This window comes from Grus americana, chromosome 7 (assembly GCF_028858705.1).
Source record: "Grus americana isolate bGruAme1 chromosome 7, bGruAme1.mat, whole genome shotgun sequence".
Classification (NCBI taxonomy): domain Eukaryota; kingdom Metazoa; phylum Chordata; class Aves; order Gruiformes; family Gruidae; genus Grus; species Grus americana.
In genome coordinates, this window is record NC_072858.1 from 37,831,371 (window position 1) to 37,855,419 (window position 24,049).

General features: G+C 53.3%; 1 protein-coding gene across 5 annotated transcripts in view; it reads right to left on the minus strand.

Annotated features, from left to right (window-relative positions):
• ADAMTS14 (ADAM metallopeptidase with thrombospondin type 1 motif 14) overlaps positions 1 to 19,457 on the minus strand; it is a 34,263-nt gene extending 14,806 nt beyond the window's left edge. For 2 of the 5 annotated variants that reach the window (XM_054832718.1, XM_054832715.1), the window contains exons 1-6: positions 19,294 to 19,457; positions 18,452 to 18,873; positions 11,135 to 11,291; positions 9,622 to 9,818; positions 1,618 to 1,701; positions 181 to 328 (exon numbers count right to left, since the gene is read on the minus strand). In XM_054832718.1, the coding sequence (XP_054688693.1) occupies positions 181 to 328; positions 1,618 to 1,701; positions 9,622 to 9,818; positions 11,135 to 11,291; positions 18,452 to 18,873; positions 19,294 to 19,366 (1,081 nt within the window). In that variant the 5' untranslated portion in view covers positions 19,367 to 19,457. Of the gene's footprint in view, positions 1 to 171; positions 329 to 1,617; positions 1,702 to 9,621; positions 9,819 to 11,134; positions 11,292 to 18,451; positions 18,874 to 19,293 lie in introns of all 5 variants that reach the window. The other 3 variants (XM_054832716.1, XM_054832714.1, XM_054832719.1) reach the window with 2 other exon arrangements.
• Positions 19,458 to 24,049: the final 4,592 nt, after the last annotated feature.

The following is a 24,049-nucleotide window of genomic DNA, read 5'->3' on the forward strand; positions in this document are numbered from 1 at the left end:
AATTCTGTCCTCCTTCTACTTCACATTAAAAAAAAAAAAAAAATACCAATTTTTATAACCTTTTTCTGGACCTTGCTGGCCAAGAAACAGACTGTGTTTGCAAGAAATCCTCTCCCCTCGCTGCCTTTCCCCCAGCAAACTGCACATACCTGATCGAGATAAATACAGTACCTTGCATACCTGCGGGACCAAAATCTTGCCTGGTGAGGAATACAGCGTGGTCGTGGTACTCAGCGTGCTCCGGGTCAGAGCGCTGCTGCGAGTGAGCCCAGCGGCAGACCTGCTCCAAGCTCCGAGACGGGTTCCCTCGCTCTATCAGGCTGACTGACTGGGTAAAGAATTTAAAAAAAAAAAAAAATTTTTTTTAAATTAAAAATAAAAAATAAATAAAAAGATGGGTAAGTTAGTGGGGGGGAAGAAACCCGCCAAGAGTTTTGGGTTTGGAAATATTCCTAAGCAGTGCTTCTCCATCCTTAGAAGCAACAACATCCCACTTTGCATCAGCAAAGCATCTTGCGCCTTTTTTTATTTAAAACCGGCGAAGAAATTATTCCCACCAATGGATGCGACCAGGTACAGGAGTTATATGACCCTCTTCGGTCACACAACAAAGAGGATTTGGATTCTCAGCTCCTGCACGGGCTCCTCTTCGAGACATGGCGAGGTGCTGATGCTCAGCAACGAGCAGAGCAATGCTCCCTGTAAAACTTGACCCGCAGAGACCAAGACCCGAGTAGGAAATACATGGAGGTGTCCGGGACTGTTTTATACCAGTCACTTTGTCCTTCACCTTTTTTGGTTTGGGGTTTTTTTTTTTTTCTGTTTTTCAAGATGAGCATTTTGCAAAATTATATTTTTTTTTTTTTCACGGTGGTTTTAATCCTACAAAGTGGAAGGTGGGAGAGAAGAAGCCACGGGACAATTCGCTCAGGAAGCGTCAGACCTAAACAGCGGTGAGCTGAGCTCTCACCTGGATTCAAACATCTGCTCACCCCTGGGTCTCTAGGAGTCACTGGGTTTCTGCCGGCCAAGCAGATTTTTGTAACAAGCAGGGTTTTGGGTTTTTTTCCCCAAGACCTAATGGGTCTTATTGGTGGACCACACACAGAGCCATCACCGCGTTGAGTCATTACCACCCTTGGCAGAACGTGTAGGATAGGGGCTTGCCGCAAAAAGTACAGCGAATCACATTGTTTTTAAAGAAAAGCCTTTTGGCTGCCGTGCTCAAACGAGCCTTAAAAAATAAACGCGACCTGGGAAACCGCATGAAACCTTCCTGTGCTTTTTCTGCCCGTGCCCAAGCCACTCCAGAGCCAACGGAGCCTTCCAGGGCTGCGGAGTCAAGGCTGGGATACAGGAGATCCCGGCCTCGGGTTCTCCTCACTAACACCCAGCTCCTGCCAGTTTGGGAGGTCTCCTTTGTCCCGTTACCTACGTGCCAAATACTACGGCGATGAGACGCTAAGCTACGATGTCGCTGCACGCGTGCTGGCCTACGTTGCATTTCAGCAGCCCTCCTTCCTTCACGGGGCAGGGCTCGAGTTGGGAAAGCGGCCGAAAAGCAGGGGCCAACCCGAACGGCATCTCCTCCTCGTCACATCCGAGCACCGTGTTTACCTGGCGGTATCCCACCATGATCATCCTGACCAGCACGATGTTGATGTGAACGCCCAGGGACTCGTCATGATAGATTTCATCCACCTGAAGAGGGGAGGGAAATAAAACAGAGGAGGAGGTGAGGACCATCCCAGCTCTCAAGCCCCTCCTGTCCTCCACGCTCCCACATTCAGCATCCGACCCCGCTTTCCAAGACCACACAAGACCAGATGCAAAGATCTCACCTCCCTCCTCCCACTCCCAGCTTTTTTAATTTTTTTTTTTTTCATTTTACCATGTGTAAAAACCAGAAAACACAACAGCCAAGCTGGACTAAGCCAAATTTCCCCAGGATGGGTGGCTCAGATGGTCAATGACATCATCCATCCCGACAAGACAGCAGAGGACGACCGCGTTTCCCACAGGGGCTGCCTCCGCCGCTGAGCATCTCGCAACGAGCCATTGCCCCCCTTCGGAGTACGAATTCCTCAGATGGAAGGAAACACTTCAGACTCCAGCATCTTTGTGTTTGGTGGAAAGAAAAAAATGGCTTTTTGGGGAGAGGCCGGTGACTCAAAGTTGACCTCCCGCTTCAGAAACCCCAGGAGAAGACAACACAATGAAAAGAAGAAAGAGGGCTTATGAGTCAATAAGATGTCCACGTTGGTTATTAAAAATGACTTTGCAAAGGAAATAATGAGCTATAACCTCTTCCTTCTGCGTTTCTAGGATGAATAAACAAATTCTACTCCTACGGGCCACCAACTGAAGAAGACATCCAGACGAGAAAGGTCCCGGCGAGCTGAGCACGGAGCCAGCCGGTCACCCTAAAACCCACGCAAGCGCAGGAGACCCTGCACCAGCCTTCGCCCACCTGCGAAGCACGTGTGAAAATACAGCCCAGGAAAAAAAAACCAAAAACAACCAAAAAACCCCAGATTTTTAAAGAACAGGACTTTCTTATCGCCCAAAAGTCTCCGAAACGAACACTGCCACAAACGGGGGTTCACTGCAAAAGTCGCAGAAATCAAATTAAAACCATTTTTAATATTGACTAGAGTTCATGTTTACGTTAAAATATAGTTTTTCACCTTTGTCCAAGAGAGAAATAATTTGCCTCAGCTCTATCACAGCTTTCCAGACTAAATGAATATTATAAAGCCAGATTTATGGAGCTTTTCTATTTTTTTCCCCATTCCTTTATTTTTTTTTTTTTTTAAGCTTACATTTGAACTCCCGGGTTGGGCGACAACTACCCCTTTGCTGCTGCCCAAATCCAAGCCAACCATTTCCCAGACTGCACAAGTGCTTTACAAGCCCCCCCCAATTTATAGGCTACGTACCTGTTTGAAATACCCACTCGGGCCATTTTTTTTTAACCCAAAGACCCAGCGTTAACGTTTCCCCACGACAACTTATTCTCCCGTGGAGCGGCGCCGAGCTTTACAAGAGAGATAACACAGGTCCTGAGCCTCAGCCGCGTCTTGAACGCAGCAAAATTGATTAAAAAAAAAAAAAACAAAAAAAAGATCGATAAATAAATCGCCAGCGCACCCCCATTAATGCATCCCCTGGGACGCACAGGCTGCGAGCCCCGCGGGGGTCATTTCTTCATCAGCGTGGAAGGATAACGCTGCACAACCTACCCTCGGCTCAGCCCTGCTTATCGCGCTGGGGATGCTCCTTCACGCCGCGCCGTGGCATTTTGTAAGAATACGAGAATTTTTGTAAGAATACGGGAATAACGAGAATACGATGGATTTCTTCTGATGCTAACTCTTTTTTTTTTTTTTTTTTTGGAGGGAGGGGTAGATGGGAGGAAGGTCGGTGCTGCAGCCGGGTTCCCACCTGCAAACGTTACTCCTACCTACAGTCCCACCAAAGCACCAAGCATCCCTCCCAGCGAGGGGCCGCGTCGCCCCGGGGTGTGTGTGGGGGGGCATCCCAAAGAAAACGTCAGTGGATCCGACAAGTCCCACATCGGGAGTTTGACCCTTTGCAAAAAATATCCCGACCTTCACGCGTGTCATATGAGAGGCGATATAAAAGGGCAAGAAACTGGGGGGCGGGGGGGGAGAGAGGGGAAAAATGAAAAATACGCGATGGTCTTGAAGAGCTGGAGAGCTGGATCGGGGGAATAAAGGTGAAAACGTGCCCATTTCCTTCACTTTCCAAAATCTTTACGCATTTTCCTTCACCGCCGGCACTTGTCGGGACCTGGAGCACCATTAAGCCTCCGCTTCCTTCGCTCAGCACCTCAGCATCGCCCCCCAGCACGCTGCTGCTCGCTCCCCTCGCTCCGTTGGGATCATCCTTGTTGCTGCCGTAGGGACCTCTCTGCCGCCAGCCGGAACTGCCAGCCAAGCCGCTGCCTGACCTCGCCGTGACTCGAAGCATCCGAGGGAGCGCAGCAGACCTCTCCCTTCCAGTCTACGCGGGATATTTTGGCAGGATGCTCAGCAGATCCCACGGGAAAAGGATATTCCGGGCCAGCCTGCCGCATCGCAGCCCCAGCCAGAGGGAGAAGAGGAGGGTCGCATCCAGGAGAGGAAGAAGCACGAGCAGAGGAGCAAGTTGGGGCAAGAGCTTCGCTCCATGACGGCCGACCTCCCCCACGGCTCTCCTCTCAGCAAGGTCTCTTTCCCACCAGCAGCGCCTGCAAACAGTCCCCAGGTCTGAAAAGATCTCCCTGCCCCAAACCGTGCACCCCCAGGCGACGCTAGCTACCCTGGGAGACAGAAAATGCGGGGGCGGCGATGCTTTTCACAGGCGTCGGCAACTGACCTCATTGACGCCCTTCCTCACCCGCGTCCTTCCTCACCCTCGCGAGAGAAGCGACCACGGGCAGCAGCGGGACCACGAGCAGCTTAAAAAAACCACCTCGTTAAGGGCCTAAGATGCAAGAAGGTGTATTATTCCGAGCCGGGATTTAATTCCCAAACCCTTCCTTTGAAAGGGTTAACCCTAAACCCCAGCCCCCCCCCCCCCGCTTTCGTCTAAGGGAAGGCAGCGCTCAGGCGGGGATCTGCACCTAACAGCTATCGGCTCGGTCAATTCAGAAAGCAGATGTGGAACCAGACTGCCCAAGGCTACAGACTTCCCTTAACAGCCAAATATAAATAATTGATCGAGATGAATAATTAAATAAATAGATAAATAAATAAAAATCAAAAGGGCTCGGCGCTTGCTGCCCATCCGCCCACCCTGGAGCTGGTTCAAGCCGGCGGAGGGGATGGAAATCGGCCCGGAGAGCAGTTTGGAGGATTGGCACAACTCCCCCTGCCCTCTGCAGATGCCATTAAGCCAGTCGATGTCTTCAAAGAAAATCCCACCCCCCCACCCCCCCCCCCCCCCCGAAAATACCTGCTCAGCAAAGGGCTGAGTAAAGGGACCCACCTCCCTGAAGACAGAGGGGATAAAAATCTTCTTATCGCCTCGCCCACGTGGTTAGGTGCCCGGCCCTCTACAATACTGTCACCTGGCAAGAAATGCTCTCCTATTTCAGTTAAAAGAGAATTTTTTTTTTTTTTCTTTTTTCCTCCTAAAAAAGACCAGCCCTTAAGGGCAAACCAAGACCAACCAGCCCGCGGGCACCTCCAAAGCCCCCAGCCCCCGCCGCGCCAAGGGGACGATGCTAACGCTTTACAAAGAACGAAAGGAACGTCAAAAACCCCGCGCATTCTCTCCCAAACGCTCGATGAATTTGCCAAGCGCGCGTTCCCCCCGCCCCCAGACCCTCGCCGGCGCCGGGAGCGAGCAAGGCTGGCTACCTAAATCCCTGCAAGCCAGCCCCGAGCCCGCGGCCCCAGACGCGAGACCTCGACAGCAAACCGCGCTGGCGAACGTCTAAACCGCGCCGTTCTTCGGGGAAGGAAAACAAAGAGAGAGAGAGAGAGAGAGACGCGAGAAGAATTTGCCAAACCAGCGGAATAGCTGACATTTCAAAACCCCAGGTCGCTTACTCAGAAAAGCCAAGTCATCTTTTAGCTCCTTTCTTTTATTCCCTCGCTCAATTTTCCCGCCGGTGGCTGCACCCCAAGCCTGTTTTCTGGGGCTGAGGGGCTAGCCACGGAGGCAAAAGTCCTCCCGACCGCATTTTTGGGCTCGCTACGTGGATTTGCATCCCCTGCCCGTGAACGCCCGACCCACGTTATCTACATTTTCCATGCAGAGGAATGGAGGACAGGGGAGGTTCGCTCTGCAGAGCAAGACTCTAGATTTTATCACAGCTCTCCACGCAACAGGCTGTGTTGTCCCAAAAACATAGCAACAAACACGTGAGTCTATACAGGGGGTGGGAAAAAGCGCGCGTGTGCGTAAGAGACCTCGGAGGTATTTTTTGTTATTAGCGGGCAGCAAGGAGACGGCTCGTGAACCACCCAAAAAAAAAAAAAAAAAAAAAAAAAAAAGCCCAACAGCAAAACCAACTATATGCCAAAAGGACTGTGATTTGCCCATTGTTTTAGACTGGTCTCCCTCCTGAAACGGCACCAAGTACGGCAAATCAGTGTCCCAAGCAATCCACGCTCCGGCTTGGCTTTTCAGATCATCCCAGGTTAAAATTAAAACCAGAGGTTTGAATTTCACCCCCCGCCAACCCACTCCTCCGCGGGGTCTCAGCAGCGCTTTTTGTTGCTCAGCCCCTGGGAACAATAATTCTGCTGATGTGCCGGAGGGGAGCCGGGCAAGTCCCAGCGTGGAGCGGGCTCTGACTCACGGGGGTTTCCCCAGTAACCCAAAACAACGGGAAAACACCGAGAACCTTTGCATCCTTACCCACATCACGGGCAATATCCTACAAAAACCCAGCAACTCAGTTGACAGCAGGGCCAGGTTTAACTAAGCTCACAGCTCGGCTTATCTCCTCCGAGCAGCACTGCGCTCAGCCTTGAGAGGTGGGAAGGAGGAGAAAACCATGCCCAGGCTTTTGAATGCCCTGGGGTTAATTGGGAAATTCCCTCTCCAGGAGCCCAACCCCAGCAAGGAGAGGCTGAAAAGTAAAGCAGGACGCAAAACGTTTCCTCTCCTCTTCCCGTTTCGGGGTGCTGGATCCCCTCCTGGTTCCCAGCCCTTCTTCCACACCAATCACTGTGGCCGGGGGACGCTAATTTTGCTTCGCTATATCGCAATCCCTGCCGCGGGCAGCGAGCAAAACAGGGGAACGGCTTCCCCCCGCCACCACGTCGCCAAATCTTCGTCCCAAGAGCCCAGCATCGGGGGGGGGGGGGGCGCAGGTTTTGCTGGGGCGGACGCGGCTGGGAGTTACGAGATACGCTCAGACGCGCCTTCTGCAGCGCGCACAGCAAGCGACGGCAACGGCGTCCGGGCAAGCCGAGCCTCCGATTTTTGGAGCAGAGGCCGGCAAGCAACTCAAAACAAAGGAGGTCAAGCTCACGTCAAGCTTGCTATCAAAAAAGCTTACTATCAAAAGACTGCAAGGGAAAAAAAAAGGCGAAAATGAGAAAATATATATATATATATGGGAGCTGGGAGCTAGCGGGGACGGCAGGCTGTGGGGAAGCTCTTAGATGCACAAAAGGAGCAGTCATCCTCGTGTCAGCTTCCCGGGACGGACACAGCGCCGTTTAATGAAAAGCCTGGTGTCCACATTTCTGGCAATGGAATAAGGGTTTGGGTGGGTTTTTTTGTTTGTTTTTTTTTTTTTTTTAAAGAAAAAAAAAAAAAGTTCTCCATGACGAATCATTTATCACCGAGCTTCAGCCGACACCGAGTTCCTAATAAAAGGGTTTGTGTCTCGGGGAGAGCCCCGGGACCCGACCTACAGCAGCGCCGCGTTAAGCCGAGCCCACGCAGCACCGGGCAGGGGTACACGTCCCACCCCACCCCCCCCCCCCCAGCACCCAGTGGGGACCCCAGAAAAGTTTATTATCAACTTCCAAGCTCGCCGGCCCCCCTTCCCTGGGATATATCTTGACAGGAAAACTCCTGGAGGCTTTCCCAACCGGCTCCCATGCAGCATCTCCCCGGCGTGCTCCAGCCCAGTTCATTAAGTCCTTTCCTCGTTAGAGGGCTGGCCAAGCCTCTCCTCCTTCCCCTTGCCTCCAAACTAATGGGATTAATGTTCAGCTGTGTGGTCCCAGCACGCTCCTCCCCGCCAACCCCCCCCGCCGCCCTCCTCTTCCCTCTGCCATCGGGGCCAGAAAGCAATTTTTTTTTCTTTTTTTTTAGGGTTTTTGTTGGGTTTTGGTTTTGGTTGGGTTTTTTTTTTTTTTTTTTTCCTGCTGAATCGGGTATTTTAAGGCAATCCGAGCCGGTAAGGAAACGAGGCGGCGCCAAGGGAAGAGGAGGCGGACGGAGGTCACGGCAAAGCTGGAAAGAAAACTCACTGAAAACCAGAAAGAAAGAAGGGGAAGGGGGTGGGGGAAGAATGTGTAGAAGGAAATAATACTTGGGGGAAGTATTTGTTGCATGCATTATCCTGGGGGGTTCCCCCCCCCCGCCTTTTACTGATGCCGCTTTTTTCCCCCTTCTTTATTTAATTCATTAAAGTCTCCAGCGCTGCCTTTATGTGAACACACAGCGGTCCTCCCTTCTCCCAGCACCGCATCCCGCGCATTCACTCCCTGAAAAGTCCTGCCCGCGGGGTATAAACCATGAAATGCGCCTGAAAACCAACCTTTTGATTAGAGCTGACAATCCCCAGGCGCTCCAACCGTCCGCCTCCCCGATCGGAAAGGAAAAAAAAAAAATAAAATAAAAAAATGACATCATCTCCAAGCCCCGTAACGTGGGAAGAGCCCCGGGGTCAGAACGGGGAACCCTGCGGCTTCCCCTCTTGCAGAAGGATTAAACGAGCAAAGGGGAGAAACTTTCCGGGAGTGAATTTAAGCAATGCTGAGAGCATCCCACCGTGGGTATCGGGAGAATAAAACATCGCCGTGACGGCATTTGCTTTTTAAAACCAACATCATCTCTATTTGAGACCGGCCACGTTATGCTGGACCTCTAATCCCACGAATCCTTACCCCTTCTGTTGATAATTTCCCCTTCGTTACTGGCAATACGGCTCTGAGCCTGCCTGCCAGGGCAGAAATAATGCCCGAATGAGCAACCAAGCAACCAAAAAAGAAAAAAAAAACAAAAAAAAACAAAACCCAAAAAACCCCAACTTTATAGCTTGGTTACTTCTGAGCTGGTTGTGCCTTTTAAACACTTTCCATCACCGTGCGAAAGAGTACTTAAATAAAAATAAATACCTAGAGGTGAGGATAAAGCATGGAAAACAAACCAAAAATGGGACAGCGCACGAAAGAGATCTTTGAACGCTGACCCTGTCTGCAGACGGTCAGGTGCCGGAGGAGCAAACCTCCTGCCAGAGGAATAGCTGAATAAATATTGATCCTTCCACATCTCTCAGGTCTTGGGGAATAGGGACGTTTTTATCTTAAAAAGGAAAGAAAAGCGGTGTAGGGAATCGGCACAGGCTGTCCCGTGCCACCGGGCGAGGAGAGATGCAGAAGCAGGGCCGCTGCTATAAACTCCTTCTCAAACACATCCGACTAATCCTCAAGGCACACAGGTTTTCCGAGGAACGTGAAAAAACGTCGGGAAAAAAAAAAAAATCTATAAAAATCCTCCTCCCCCCCGCATCAACAAATATTCAAAATACATCGCGAACATCACAATTACGAGATAAATAATAAACATCGTAATTTCAAACTCGATCACCAGCAACCATTCTCTTTCCTAGCCTTTGCTGAGATTTTGGCCACGAGGAGGAGATGCTCTTGGCCAGGAGAAAGAGAAGATGCCGTTGACCAGGGGAACGTGACGGAGACGAACATAAAGGGGCTCGGCTTTCCATCGCTCCGCTTGCCACGGCTACTAAACGCCAGAGGCGGCTGCTCCAGCGAAGGAGCAGCCCTTCCTGCAGCGCCTTTCCCCTCCCAACCCGTTGGGTTTGGTTTTTTCCCCCCAGGATAACAGGTTTGCACCATCAGAAGAGCAGTAAACCAAGGGAGGGGTGGCAACCAACACCTCCCCCCCGCCGAAGCCAAGCCTTACTATGTTCATGAGGGTGAGGACGTAGTTCTGGACGTGTTCCTTCCCGTGGAAGCGTACGACGGAGTCATCCACTGCCAGCAAGACCTCAATGTTGTAGTCGTCCTTCTTGGCGTGGCGCCTCTTGCGCTCCGCGTCCCCCAGCCGCTCCGTCATCAGCTCCAGGGAGTTGGGGAGATCGCCCACCCGCACGCCGGGCACTGAGCGAGAAAGAGAAACAGCCAGTGAGGTGACCCAACACCCAAATGACGCTCCAAAAAACCATAGATCAAGCGGGAAAAATAAATAGGGTGTTTAAGTCCAACCAGGTTGCTGATCCAGCTCGCTCTACCGTTGGGAAATGGTTCTGAATTGGGACGACCGGCGCTAAAAGACCCATCTAGGTGACGATGGTCCTACACTGTCTGTTGGGTGGTGGTGGGACACCTGGGGAGGTGGTAGATGGCTGGGGAGGACGCGTGCGAAGCTGGGGGCTGCTCCTTGAGAGCTGACAGCTGCAGCCGGAGCATCCTCCATCCTTCATCGCACCCTCCCTCCTTCATCGCACCCTCCCTCCTTCATCGCACCCTCCCTCCTTCATCGCACCCTCCCTCCTTCATCGCATCCATCACCCAGCAATCCCTTCGAAGCTCTCAATTGCAATTCCATTAGCGATGCTACAAAAGCAACGAGCGCGCCCCGGATAACTTTTAAACTTTTTTTAAAAAAAAAAAAAAAAATCAGGGAGCTGATTAGGGTGCCACAAGAGGTGAATAAACACCGGGGATACTAATGCCTCTGCGTAAATATAAATAGGTTTATAGAGTGGTTTTGCACAACGTTGACCCCACGCTTGTAAACGCTTCTGGGCGCGCTCGGCTTTGCGCGGGGGAGAGGCGAAGTCAGCAGGCGATTTATGTCCGCAGAGGGCAACGCACGGCTAAGCGATGCCATTAAAAAAAAAAAAAGAAAAAAAAAAGCCATGTCTTCTACTTCAAGGCAAAGAAGAAGGAAAAAACGGACAATGGACTGGGAAAGCGAAATGAATTATGAGTGCTGGGAAAAGGAAGGGCTTCTGTCATCTGTTAAAAAGTCAAACCGACGCCGCATTTCCCAACGTATAGGTGGTGAAAACAAGACTGCGGCACCTACGCAGCCGAGTCGGACCAAGTCCAGCTCCCCCCGACCCCTTCGCTCGTGGGTCCCGACTCCGCTTCCCATCCCAAGGCTGATGTGACCATTCACGGGCCCAATCACACCCACCTAGGAGAGTCTTCCTCTTTGAAGAAGAGGAAGAATAACTCATACGTAACTCATCCAATTTTAACCAAATTTGGAAGAATTTCAACGTTCCCAGCAAAAGCCCAGCATTTTCTTTCCTTTCTTCTCGCTGATGACCCAACCGGCAGCCAAAGCCAGCCTCAAGCCTTAGGACGAGATGTACGAACCCGGGGGGCAAGAGGAAGGAGAAATCCTCCCCCTGCAAGAAACAGCTACTATCAATTGCTGGGAAAAACTAGATTCCAGCACCCCCTACCTTCGGGGCGGAGGTCGTGGCGGGGCTCGGTGCTGTCCTGCCGGATGGCCGACCGGCGGTACACCACGTGGGCCCTCCCGTGCTCCTCCGTCTCCTGCTGCCCCCTCTCCAGGGGCTCGATGAAGAACTCGTTGCTGTCTGTCCGAATCAGGCCAGCCTGGACTCCACAAAGAGATAAAGAAAAGGGGGGGGGGAACAAACAAAAAAAAGCGTGTTTTTATATAAGCATACGTACACACTCAACGTACTCGTTAAAGACCGACGCAGAGCGCATGCGAATGCAAGGGGAAAAAGCATCCCAAATAAACCAGGGGTCTCGTTGCTACTCCACGACACTGGGACGGATCCATCACCGTGTCCATGTATGGTGACCCTTAATTTCTCCTGTAGGTGGGGAAAAAAAAAAATAAAAAGGGGGGGAAAAAGAACCAACCAATACCAGAAAAAAAACCCAAACCCCAAACCCCTGGCCACGATTCACGTTATGTCTTTATACGGCGAGGAAACGCCGTTCCTCCTCATCGGCGACGAGTTTTTCCGCCTAACGCTGCGCATCAGGGAGGGACACAGGCTGCACGGGCTCCCACGCCACCTCGCCTCCCTGCACCATCCTCATCCTCATCCCCACGGTGCTGGGGAGGAAACCGGCCGTTCCACCGACGCTACCAACCACGGTTGCGGCGAGAAGGAAGGAAAAAGAAACCGTCGTCTTCACGCCGTGAAGTGCTTGGGAATTAACGCAGGGGAATCCCTTCAGCGGAGAAGCTGGAAAGCGTTACAACTCCACCTCCCAAAGAAGGGGAAGATGAATGAGAGGGCAAACATCCCTGGAAATGTTGTCCTGGCTACCGACCTGCTCCTAATTAACACCAAGTTCTCACCAAATCCCCCCTCGACGTCAGCCCGAGCACTCGTACCCCGCAGCACCGGCTGGCTCGGACCTCGGGCAAGCGAAAGGATTTGGCTTCCATCCCACGGGCAACGTGTGCCCCCCCAACCCCCACTCCCCCCCCCCCCGCCCCCGCAGCCCGGCATTTTTCACAGCTCCCTCCATCGCGCACGCGCACGCTCCTTCCTCCGGCGCTGCCCGCTGCTGCCTGCTGGAAAGCGCAGGCAGAACATATGGATCTGTTCTTACAGCAAAGCCTTTGACAGCGCGTACCTACTGGAGCCCTCATCGGGGCTGGGGTTTTGGAACTGTTTTCATCAAATCAGATCAAATAGAAATAAAAAAAATATATATATATCTCTCTATATATATATAATTTTGCACAGAGCGGTACGAAGACGTGAGCCGGGCTCTGTAAACAGCCAGGCAAACCTGGGGCTCTTCCAAGCCTGCCTGGGTCATTGGATCCCCTTTGCCTTCACGTACCATTGCACTCATCGTGGCATCGGCCAACCTGGCTCTGTTAGGCTTCATCAAATTTCCTGCTCCACTTGGGTTTTATTAGCTGCTTAGCTCCTCTACAAAGCAGGGTTTTGGCTGGTTTTGTTGTACCTCCTTCCCAAGGAATCTAAGTACAGGCAGTTGTGCTAGGATCAACTCGTCTGACACACGTATCTCAGGTCCTTCCCATAGGAGATGTTCAGGTCACCAGGGCAGGAGCTCTCCAGCCAGGGCTGGTCCCACCACACCCCAAGTGGAGGAGATGAAGATCACAGCCAGGTTCAACCAAGAGTCTGGAGCACCGGGCGAGGTGGCAGTGATGATGAGGAAGAGATCAAGCCAGGGAGTCAACCCACAGGTCACATCCAGTGACGGTTGGGCAAGTCAACGATGGTGGGGCACGTCCGAGCCGTTGTTCTTTATCAGATGATAAGAGAAGGTGGGCATCCACGGCTTAACCCAAAAACGAGCAGCGAGGAGGGCAGAGCGCTGGGCATCCGACACAGCCATCGCGAACACACTTGGCTTTTACACACGTGGCTTACGCTGACGATTTCCCACCAACTAACGTGCTTCCAGCTTGCGCATCGCTACAAACCTGGGCTGGAGCAACACTCCTACCCGAAATCACCCGGCACGGTACCCCTGCCAGCATCCTATTCTAGCCCGGCGGCAGAAGCAGCAACCGCTGCCCCGGGAGGACGCCCGCCGGGACACCGCTACCCCCTCGCAGCCCTCCCACGGGGCGTTTCGCCCAGGACGAGGCACCCCAAAGCCGGTTTATGGGTTTTACGGCGAAAGCCGGGACTTGCTGAGTCAGGCGGCCGGAGGAAAGCCGCGCCGGGGCAAGGCTGGATTAAAATATGAAAGAGCCTGGTCCCAAGCCACAGCCACTCTACAGCTCGTGACTAATTACGCACGGCTCAAGAAATAAAGCAGCCCAGGCTTTCTTGCCCGTGTTTTCTCCCAAAGACGGGATGCAACACGCCGCCGACTCCAGCGACAACCGGCAGGCAAAGCGGATACCGCGAGGGCTTGCGCACACATCTGATCAGAGCAGCCTAACGAATGAAACGGAAACCACAGCGGTCACCTTGGCATTTACAAAAATTAAAAAAAAAAAAAAAAAAAAAAAAACAACCAAGCAAACGAAAAAAAAAAACCAACCCAAAACCACCATTGCGAGAGGCATGCACGAACCTGCTCGGTGTTAAAAAGGAGCAGCTCGGGGTGTATTTCAGCATTTCGGGAAGGTTATAAGCGTAGGGAGGCAGCAAGAGAGGCCAGACGCCACCCAAAAAGCTCCGCTAAGCTTTCCTTGGGCTCTTGCCAAGAGATCGATCCCACCCTCCACGACCGACTTGCCACGTGCTTCCCACCCCCTATTTCATTTGGTTTAATAACACCAAATCAAACGAAATCTGGCAAGGCGGGACTATCATCCCTGATATTTCTAACGTGAGATGCCGTCTGCAGCTCTCGGCAAAGGTCATTCCCAAACCAGCAAACTTGAAGACAATTCCACTGGCAAGTGGGGAAAATATATATATATACTTTTTTTTTTTTTAATCTTTTCTTTTAAGGGAAACACCAAACTCACTTCTGCCAGCTCGCAGAGGGTAAAGTCTCTTTTCCAGCTCTCCTGCATCCACCCAGGTTATGGGAGAGATGAACCGGCCCCGGCCTCGCTAAGGGGGATCCCCCCCGGCCAAGCACCCCGGGTAAACGACTCCTCCATCACCGCTGGGTAAAAAGCTCCAACTCCCACAGGAATTCAGGAAATTCTGACACTTCGACGCTGCTGAAATATGGAAAAATTAATCAAGCCGCTTCGCTCAGCCAGAGAAGCGAACAGCGCCGGGGGAGGGGGGGGGAATCCAGCTGCGTGCATAGTATGTGTTTTTCCTACGCGATTCACACTTAATTTGGACAAAAAGTCCCAGAAAGCCGGGCTGCGTGAACGTAGGCACCGCCGCTAGCCACCGCTCCCCTCTCACCGAGGGATTGCTCGGCAAAGGCATCGGATCTGCACGGGTCCGGACCACGCAGGGGCTCGGTCACCGCATTGGTACCTCTCCATCTGCAAACTTTCGCTCCGTGCTCTTTACCGGGCACGCGGTCCAGTGTTAAGATGCAGCGAGAGAGCCTTCCGCCGGTGAAATAAATAAAAATACCACTTTTCCACGCCCGCGTGCTCCGTTTCCCGTGGAGAGCAACACCCTGAGACATCTCACCCTCCAGGCATTTAAACCAGCACCTTTTTTTCTTCCCCAAATTAACCCTACAGATCAGGAGCCGCAGGGAAAAATCCTGGAAAATACTTTTTTGCGCTGGGGCGTCGTTACGGGGAGGGGGGGGGGGGAACGGGACTGTTTCTCCCTTCGTTCCCTATTAATTACTGCTCCTGAGAGCTTTTGTGCTCCGCTTATCTGCTGCCACCCATCCGAAGCGGGCGACGGAAAACGCTGGCTCTACAGTTTGCGGCACGGCGGCGGCGTTTGGTGCAAATAACCCCGGAGAGAGAGAGCAGCAGGGAAAAGTCGGCCAGAGAAAGCAAATACGGGGGGTGTGTGTCATCCCCCCCCCCCGCCAGACAATAATGCTTCGCCCAACTCCGCAACCAAGCGAAGCACGAAGGAAGCGAGGTCAAACGCGCGCCGCTAATAGCCGGCGTGGAAAGATGGGATGCCTTTGCTGCAGCGAGATGTTGTCTGCCAGGGGAGATTTCTGACTAATGCTACTTTACCAGTTAGGAATTTGGTGGCTTGGATCAGATTGGAAATTATGTTATGGACGACAGCATCTTCCCACCCTGGTACGAGACACCCTTGCAAAAAAAAAATTAAAAAAAAAAAAAAAAACAACAAAAAAGGGGTGGATTTTTCACGCGTGGATGCCTGTGGCAAATAACAGCCCTGGAAGGTGCTGTGGGTTTGGCATCTGTGAAAAAAATCAGCTCGCTTCCATGGCTAAATATGGATTTAGGAAAGACTTAATGTGTACTCTCTTTTTCAAGAACTGGGGTTTTTTTTTTTTCCCCCTCGTTATTTATAATCTCGGTCTCCGTTTATACACAGTGTAATCTCCTTGTGTACACAGCCTTCATCCGCAGCATCCCAGAACGTTTCCTCTGACCAGACACGAGCGGCCAAGCGCGGTCCTGTGCCTCCCACGCACGCCATACTGGGATGCAAAAGCCAAAATCCCTTTCCGAAGCTCGCGGATAACTTCCAGAAAAAAATCCCGCAGCAATTCCGGGGTACGAAGAGCACATGGAAGAGCAGCGAAGCCACCTACAACCGGTGCTCCCCACGTTACGTTAGACCCTATCTAGCACAATTAACAGCAGTCCCCGTCGTGCACGTCCCTCCCAGGTGCTCTGCTGCGTCTCTGCCGGGCGATGCTGGAGGTAAATCCCATCCTTCCATCCCACCCACACCCATCACCAAATTTCAGTCCCGTTTCTTGCTCCGTTTGCTAAATCGAGCTCTTTGCGCTGCTTTTTTTGGGGGGGGTCCTCTTGGTCTCGCAACTCCTCCAAAGGGGACGGACCCTGAGCAGACCCAAGCTGTCAGACGAACTTAAGCCAGAGGACCATACAGCAATCTACACCAGCCAGAAAAAAACCCCATGAACGAGAGAAACCAACTGCTCTGTCGGATGTATCACAAAATCCTCTTTACCGGGGGAGGAGCAGAGCCCCTGCTCGGGCTCCGTCCTCCTGACCTCTCCTGCAATCGCCACGTGGGCTTTGCCGGATGATGGGAAATCGCTGCTTGAGGCCAGGGTGCTTTTCTGTTGGCCATGGAGCAATAAATACATTGCAAGGAGGGAAAAAAAAATTTAAAAAATTTAAAAAAAACCCCAAAAACAGAGAAATTTTTTTTTTCTTCTTCTCTAGTGCTGCTGGAGCTCTACATGAAGAAATAAAACATCTGTGAGACAACACATCGGCAACCACGACGCTACCGCCGTGTCGCGGGAAAGCTTTGGAAACGGGAGCGCGCCAAAAGCGCCCCGCAGAAGCCCTTGGGGTTTGCGAACCACGGGGACCCCCGTGCATCAGCACAACGCGCCTCGGCTAATCCCACCCCGCGCGGCAGCGGAGCTGGCTGCGTTGGGGGTTAATGAAGGTAAAGAGGGACGAAGCAAGCGCTCCGAGCTGCTGATCCGAGGGGAAGAGCCACTTCTTCCTTTGCATGAGCTTAAAAAAGTGGGTTTGGGGGTACCCAAGACAGGTACGGCTGCATAAATCCACACGCGGAAGCATCCTGTAGTACGAGCTACATCCTAAACCGGCATCGCTGCCGCTACCTGCGGCCGAGGGAACTGGGGCAGAAATAATAACCCCCACCTGAGAAGGTGTGCGAGGGGCTGAGATGGGAGAATTCGGGGCTGAAGCCTAGAAAAGCCCGGAAAAGTTAAACTAAAGCCTACTTGAGACGGACCCTAACAGCAGGGCGGGCTCTGGGGAACAGAAATCCTCGCTGCTTCCCGGCCGCGGCGGGACACGGGCTCCGCTGCCGACGGTTTCCAGCGCCCCTTCGCTCGCGATGCCAGCGGGAATTATATCTGCAACGCAACCTGCACGCTTCAAAAACCAGGTTTTCATTCCAGACGCAGCACTCCTAGTCGCTTGCTGGAGTTATAGGAAACATCTTTAAAGCTTTCGAGCCTGCCCAAATTCGCCAGCCCCGGCGCCATCCACGGAGAAATTTCTGCAAATTCACAGCTTCATCCAGTTTCAAAAAAAGATGCTTCAGAAGGTGTGGATTATGTGCTAAAATTGTTGGCCAAAAAAAAAAAAAAAATAAAAGCGACTATATGTAGGCGAAATACGTATTTCTAGCCGTGCTGCTCTATCATTTCTGCTTGCATAGTAACACCAGGCGCTGTATAAAAAGAAAGGAATGCCAAATTGGTTGTGCTAGCAGCCAAAATTGGCTAAGGAACTCCCAGAATAAAACAGCCAAAAAAAGAAATATTAAAAAAAAAAAAAAAAAGGCAAAATAAGAGGTTTACTCCAACCCTGGAGTAATGTAAGTGGTACCAGGAGAAAACTGCAAATGCTGGCACCTAAAACAAGAATTAAATTGGCTCAAAGGAAATTTGAAGGGCAACGGGCCAAAGGTACTAAAAAAAAAAAAAAAATCAGCGATTCCTCAAGCGTATCAAAGGTAGGAAACCCACGGGCAGACCTGACGCCACGGCTAAGGAGGTAACAGAGCCATTTAAAGTAATTAAAGCGCTGTGGCAGTAAATTACTGATGCTGAACTGTGCTCACCCTGCACTCAAAGCCAAAAGGCTCTGGGCACGTCAGCTATTAGGAAAAAAAAAAAAAAAAAAGAAAGAAAGAAAGAAAAAAAAAGAGGTCCTCCCCCAAAAAGATGCTTAGTGGGAGCAAGAGCACATGCTGCTACCGGTGATTTGCTCGAGCTCACTCAGCCTCATTTAAGAAGTGGGAAATGCGGGGGAAAAAAAAAAAAAAGTTCCTGAAGCAGTCCCAAGGTAAAACACATGGGTGAGCGAGGATGAAGCAGCATCGCCGGCAGCGCGGGTACCCGTCCCCGAGGCCAGGCAGAGCCCGCGGGCACCGTGGCGTCTGACACGGTCGAGCTCCGGAGACAGGAGCCAGCCCAGCCACGGGGCAGGCAATTTTTTTCAATGCCTTGAAATAAATATAGCTGCGTCGCCGCACATATATGTCGCTGCGGAGGGACAGAGCGCTCGCACGTGTAGTGCCGTGCCCTGCGTACGCCAGAAGCCGCGTGGGGAAAGGGAACCAGCCAGCCGGTAAAGGTACAGTTCAGCCACTAAGGCATCGCCAAAAAATCAGGTTTCAGGACACCACGATTCACGTCTTAAGAGGAAACCACCCCAAAACACAGGCGGCGTGCGTGAACCTCCCCGCCGGCCTCGAGCTTACCAGTCCGTCGCAGTTGCTGATGGCCACGGTGGCGCCGGGCATGCCGGAGATGTCGCCGGTGAAAAGGCACCGCTGTCGGAGGGGTTCCTGGAAAAGCACCTCAAAATCCTCCTGCCATTCGGCCACAGCGCCGGGCGGCACTAACCGTCGGTTGGGCCTCAGCCGGAGGTGCAGCTCCTTCCCGAAAACCGTGACGTTGAAGTAGAGCAAGCGGCCGCCGGCCCCGCGGAGCCGGGGGGACTCATCCAGGGGGCTGCGGGGGACGCGGCGACGGGACGGGCGCGGGGCCGATGGACAAGCGGCTTGACCGATGCCCACCGCCGCGTCGCCGGACACCACGTGCGAGAGGAAGCGGCCCCGGGAATCGGCGCTGAAGGGGACGATCACACCATACTCGCTGAGTTTGCCGGACAGAAGGAGCTCTGCGGAGACAAGACGGAGGGAAAGGGGCTCGGCGACGGGCACGGAGCATCCCGCTCACGCGTCGGGATTTCGGTGGCCGACCCAATTCGGGGAGCCTTCGGGGAGCCCTGCCAGAGCTCGCTAAGCCCAACAACTGCTCTTCCCTCCCTCCGCTCTGTAGTTTTAACCGGGCGCGCCAAACACAGCAGAATAAACTCGGGCTGACGTGCCCCTCGCACGCCAGGCACGCCAACTATTTCTCACCCAGCCTCCATCTCCCCCCAATTTCCCATTGAAACCAAACTCCCCGCCGGCGGCAGCCCTCTCCTTTCCCCCCATCCTCCGGGGTGCAAACCACCTGTCAAAACAACACCCCCCCCCCCCCCACCCCCGCACCCCGGGGACCTCTCCCCCCCACCCCCCCGGGGAAGGGGCCGTACCTGGGGCGCTGCCGGCGGCCAGGCAGCCGTGCAGGGGGACGAGGCAGGAGAGCACCAGCCGCAGATAATCCATTTGGGGCCGGCGGCGCGGCGGGATGCGGGGCGGGCGGGATGCGGGGCGGGCGGCGAACGGCGACCGCCTCCCCCCGCCGCCGCCGCCGGGGCCGGGGCCGGGGCCGCTCCCGCCGCCGCCGCCGCTGCCGCCTCCGGGGGGCGGGCGGGGGGGGGGGGGGGGGAGTCGGGCGGTGCCGCGCTGCGAGCCCGTGGCCCCCGTGCGCGGCGTGGGGCGGGCCGGGGGCAGGGTCTGCGCGAAGGGGTGGGAGTTAGTTTGGAGGGGGGTGGGGGGTGGGTGTTAAATTATTTTTTGTTTAATTTTTCAATTTATTTTAATTTTATTTTTTTATTTTTTTAAAAAAAGTTCTCGGGTTGCGTTTGGATGATTCTTTTCTTGGAGTTTTGGGGTTTTTTGGGGTTTGGGTTGGTTTGGTTTTTTTTGTTTTTTTTTTTAAAAAAATGCCTTTTCGGGCAGCCGGCTCCAGCTTGCCAGCTCTCCCTCCCTCTCCCTCCCCCGCCCCGCGGCCGCTCGGCTCCAGCCCTGCCCGAACAAAGGCGAGGCGCGCCGGGAGCCGCAGGGGGAACCGGAGCCCCCGCGGGAACCGGAGCTCTTCCCCCCCCCCTCCGTCCCTCCCTCCCGGCTCTGTCCCTTCCCTCCCCGGGGTTCCCACCCTGGAGCGGGACTTGGAGCAGGGGTGCTCCGTAGGGAGAGCCAAATCGTCTCCCAGCGCTTAAAGCGCTGCTGCCTCACGAGGTGTAGATAAACATCCTGTTTAGAAACATCTGGGGTGGTTGGGGTTTTCCTCCTCCTCGCTGTTTTTTAGGCAGAGATCCGATGGGAAAAGGCGCTTGCGCCTTCTTCCTAGGATGAGCGCCGCTTGGGTTTTCCAAAGGGCATCGCCAAAGCTTTGCGGATGGCAGCCGTGCTTCGTCGGGTTCCTCGCTTCCGCCCTTACGAGGGGCAAATAAATTAGGTAGCCCCTTAAAAAATAAACAGAATTTCAACAAATCCAATGCCTCAGTAAAAAGACTTCTCTCGTGGCTTGTCACAGAAGACACCCACCACGCGAATGCTTAAAGCGCGGGGCGGAGGACGGGGGGCCACCGGAGCCCTCTAGAGCAGGGCCTCTCAGCATCTCTTGCCCAAACCTCACCTCCAGCAACACAGAGGAACGTGCCTTCTGGTACGGTTTGCATTTGCCGGGTCCAGCTAGGGTTTTTCTTCTATGTCTCGTTCTGGACAGGACTGTAAGGCCAGCTCCAGGGAGGGGGCTGTGCTGCGGCACTGGTAATACCAGTTGTGCTGGTTGTGCAGGGATGATGCTTAAATGGGGCCTCAGGTGCAGTTCGGGTTACTCTCAGCGAGGCAAAGCCTGTCCTAAGAAGTAATCCTTGCCTTAGAGACCTTGTCGTCTAAGCCGCCGCAGCAGCCAGAACAAGATGGGAAAGGCGATCAAGGAGAAGAACACGCCGAGCCGCAAACTTTACATCAGCTCCACCCTTACAGTGATGCCAGGAGCGGCAGGAGAGGACCACTGTTGGAGAAAAGCCACCTTTGGAAAGCCCTGCTCACCTCCGCTGTGGACGTCCGGGGATGGTGGGGCTGCTGGGTAGCCCCAGCAGGTAAAGCCATAAGATACCTCCAGAAAAGAGATGAATAAGCTTACTTCAACTAGAGCAAGAGCATACTTTACTTGTGAAGAACGGCTCCACAAAACATCATTTAATTACTCTCTTGCAGAGGCAGAAACTGTTTCTTCATCCACGAGATCCATGAACTCATCCGGTCCCTCTAGAGCATTAACGCTTCCCCGACGTTACCAAACCCTTGGCTTCGGCAGCGTCAGCCTGGCCGTGGACCGAAATGCAATTCCTCCCACGTGCGGACCTCCCAAAGGTAATAAAGAAATGGTTTTGGGTACCGGTCCTATAACCTGCTACGCGCGGTGGGAACAAGACCCTTACGTGGATCTCATGAGCTTCCGGATGCTGAGATGATAATTTGTCACCCTAGCAGGGACATCAGCCCTACCCGTTGGTCTCACCTGCCTGAAACATTAAGGTGATCGACCACAAGTGGATTTTTGTCGTTTAAAAAGAAAAAAGTTGTTCTTCTTTCCAGCCTTCTTCCTCCCAATTCCCAGCGTGAAGAGAGGATGGGAAGAGTGAAGCAGCAAGGCAAATATGGGACATTTCTTGGAGGAAAGCTAAAGTGAGATCTGCAACAGTTTGGTTGTGGGGTGTTTTTTTAATAATAATAAATTAATAACAGAGAGGAGAGACGCCAACTGCTTCGTAGCATCGTCGCGAGCGGGGCGGGAGGAGAGCCCAGGCGTCTCACATACCCCAGAGAGGACGGCCAGGGCGGGTACCCAGACATCCCAGCTGCTTTTCGCCACCGACGCGTTCACTCTTGCCCCCCGAAAGCCCCGCAACACCCCGTTTCAGCTGCAGCTGAGGAGAAGCAATGACCCCCGGCCCCTCTGCCCCCCATTTTGTCCTTTTTCTTCCCTTCCCCTGGCCCTTCCCCTTCGCTTTGGCCCCTCTATTCTCCTCTTTGTCTCCTAGCTTAGCCTTTCCCCTCCCGGCCTTTCACTCTGCCCTGACCCTCCTCCTTGACTTTAGGCTTAACCTTTTCCTTTCCGTTTTGGAGTTCAGATGGAGCCTTTTCCTGGTTCCCCCCCGTTCCTCGAATGCTATTTTATCCCGAGCCCCCGTTTCCTCCATCGATAATACACTCTGCAATGCCGCTTTCGGATCCAACAGGCGCTCCTCTCGTCAGCGCAGAGATTCGCCAGTGACATCTTTTCGGGGACTTTCCCGTTGACTAGATGACCTCTAGGTCCGGGGAAGAACAATTTTTCTTTCCAGCCTCCGGAGAAGAAAGCTGCCAACTATAGCTGCTGCTTTTAAAACCCCAAAACCAGATTGTTTTCCCTCCAGGAGACTCCAGCGTGTATTCCCAAAGCCTGGTTTTTATCTGGCGGTACCCAAACTCTGCCCATCACAGTCGGGTACCGCTCGGAGCCCGGGCGACCTGCCCCAAACCTCCACGCAGGGTGGTCTCTCCCCGCCGGCATTAGATGCGGCTCTTGGTCCTCAAGTATAATTAATCCTGAATTTGAGCGCCGGGAAAACCATCACACCAGGCTGGAAGGATTTCTTAAAAAAAAAAAAAAAATAAAATACTTAATTGAGTCTATTTTTTTGTCTTTAAAAGCACTCATTGTTTTGCTCAGCTCTGCAAACCTCCTGGAGGGGAGGGCATTAGGTCTAATAAAATCATAGCAATCTCAACCAATTACCTAAACTGGCTTTTTTACCCATAATATCATGAGCTTAGGAGCCAGGAGCTGGGATCTACCAGAGCGAGAAGCAAGAGTTGGATTTCCAACCATCGGTCACCACATTTCTTCTTCCCAGAGATTTTAAAGCTTCTGTTAATTAATCCAAAAGGCTGTGAAACAGCCGCCCCTGCGCTCGGATTGAGCAGCCACCGGCCTCGTCCTCACCACGGGCTGATTTCTGGCAAGGCAAGAGGTGGTTGGGGGGGGGGGGGGGGGGAGAAAAAATAGAGTAAATAAAAAGAAAGAAGAAGGAGGCAAAAAAAGCATTTCTCCAGCAGGCTGGTTTGGTTTGTGTTTTTAAAAGCGGCTGCGAGAAGCAAGCAGGAGCCCTGGGAGAGCTGGATTAGCATCCCAGGAGAGGTGGATTAGCATCCCAGGAGAGATGGACCAGCATCCCAGGAGAGATGGACCAGCATCCCAGGAGAGATGGACCAGCATCCCAGGAGAGATGGATTAGCATCCTAGGAGAGATGGACCAGCATCCCAGGAGAGATGGACCAGCATCCCAGGAGAGATGGATTAGCATCCTAGGAGAGATGGACCAGCATCCCAGGAGAGATGGACCAGCATCCCAGGAGAGGCGGACCAGCATCTCCGGCACAAGTAGGGTGGGCAGGGGGGCACGTCCCAGGATTTTTACCCCGATGCCTACCCCCACCCCGGGTCTGTGGCGGTGCTCGGTGGTTAGGGAGACACCCAAAACCCCACCGTGCAGGGACCCAGAGCCTCCGCAGCGATAGCAATCCCACCCACCCGCCTCGTTCCCCGAACTGGAGGGACCGAAGCAGAAGCGCCAGCAGGCCGTGGGTGAGCCGGCATGACCTCATCCCTCAGACGCGCGGAGCCGCCGTGAGATTAAACTGGAAAAATAGGTAGTGCTGCAACGCCGGTGGCAGAAGGGGAACCTCGCTCTTGGGAGAGAAAAGCCCCCTGAGCATCTCCCCCCCCCCTCTTTCGAGCACCCCCCAGCCGAAGCCGGGAAAGACATCCCTTTTCCAGCATCTCAGCTCCTTCCGAGAGGATTTTTAGGAGCGCTGCTAGAAGACCACCGAGGAGAGTCGTAAAGGTGCTTTGCTCATCCAGGAGAGGAGGAGGAGGAGGAGGAGGAGGAGGAAAAGCACAAACCCTGCTCGTGGAGCAGAGGGCTGGCAGGCACATCATCTGGTCTCTGGCTGCCCCAAGGCGGGATCGTTCCTGGCGGATCTCTCCCTAATCCGCGCTTCGAGACCTCCAAAGATGGAGGCAGCCCCCGCAAGCCCCCAGGACATCTAATTTTTGCCGCGTCTTGCTTTTGTTATCTCGGAAAGTTTTTTTCCTCCTGTTTAATCTGAACGTTTCTTGCAGCTGCTTACGCC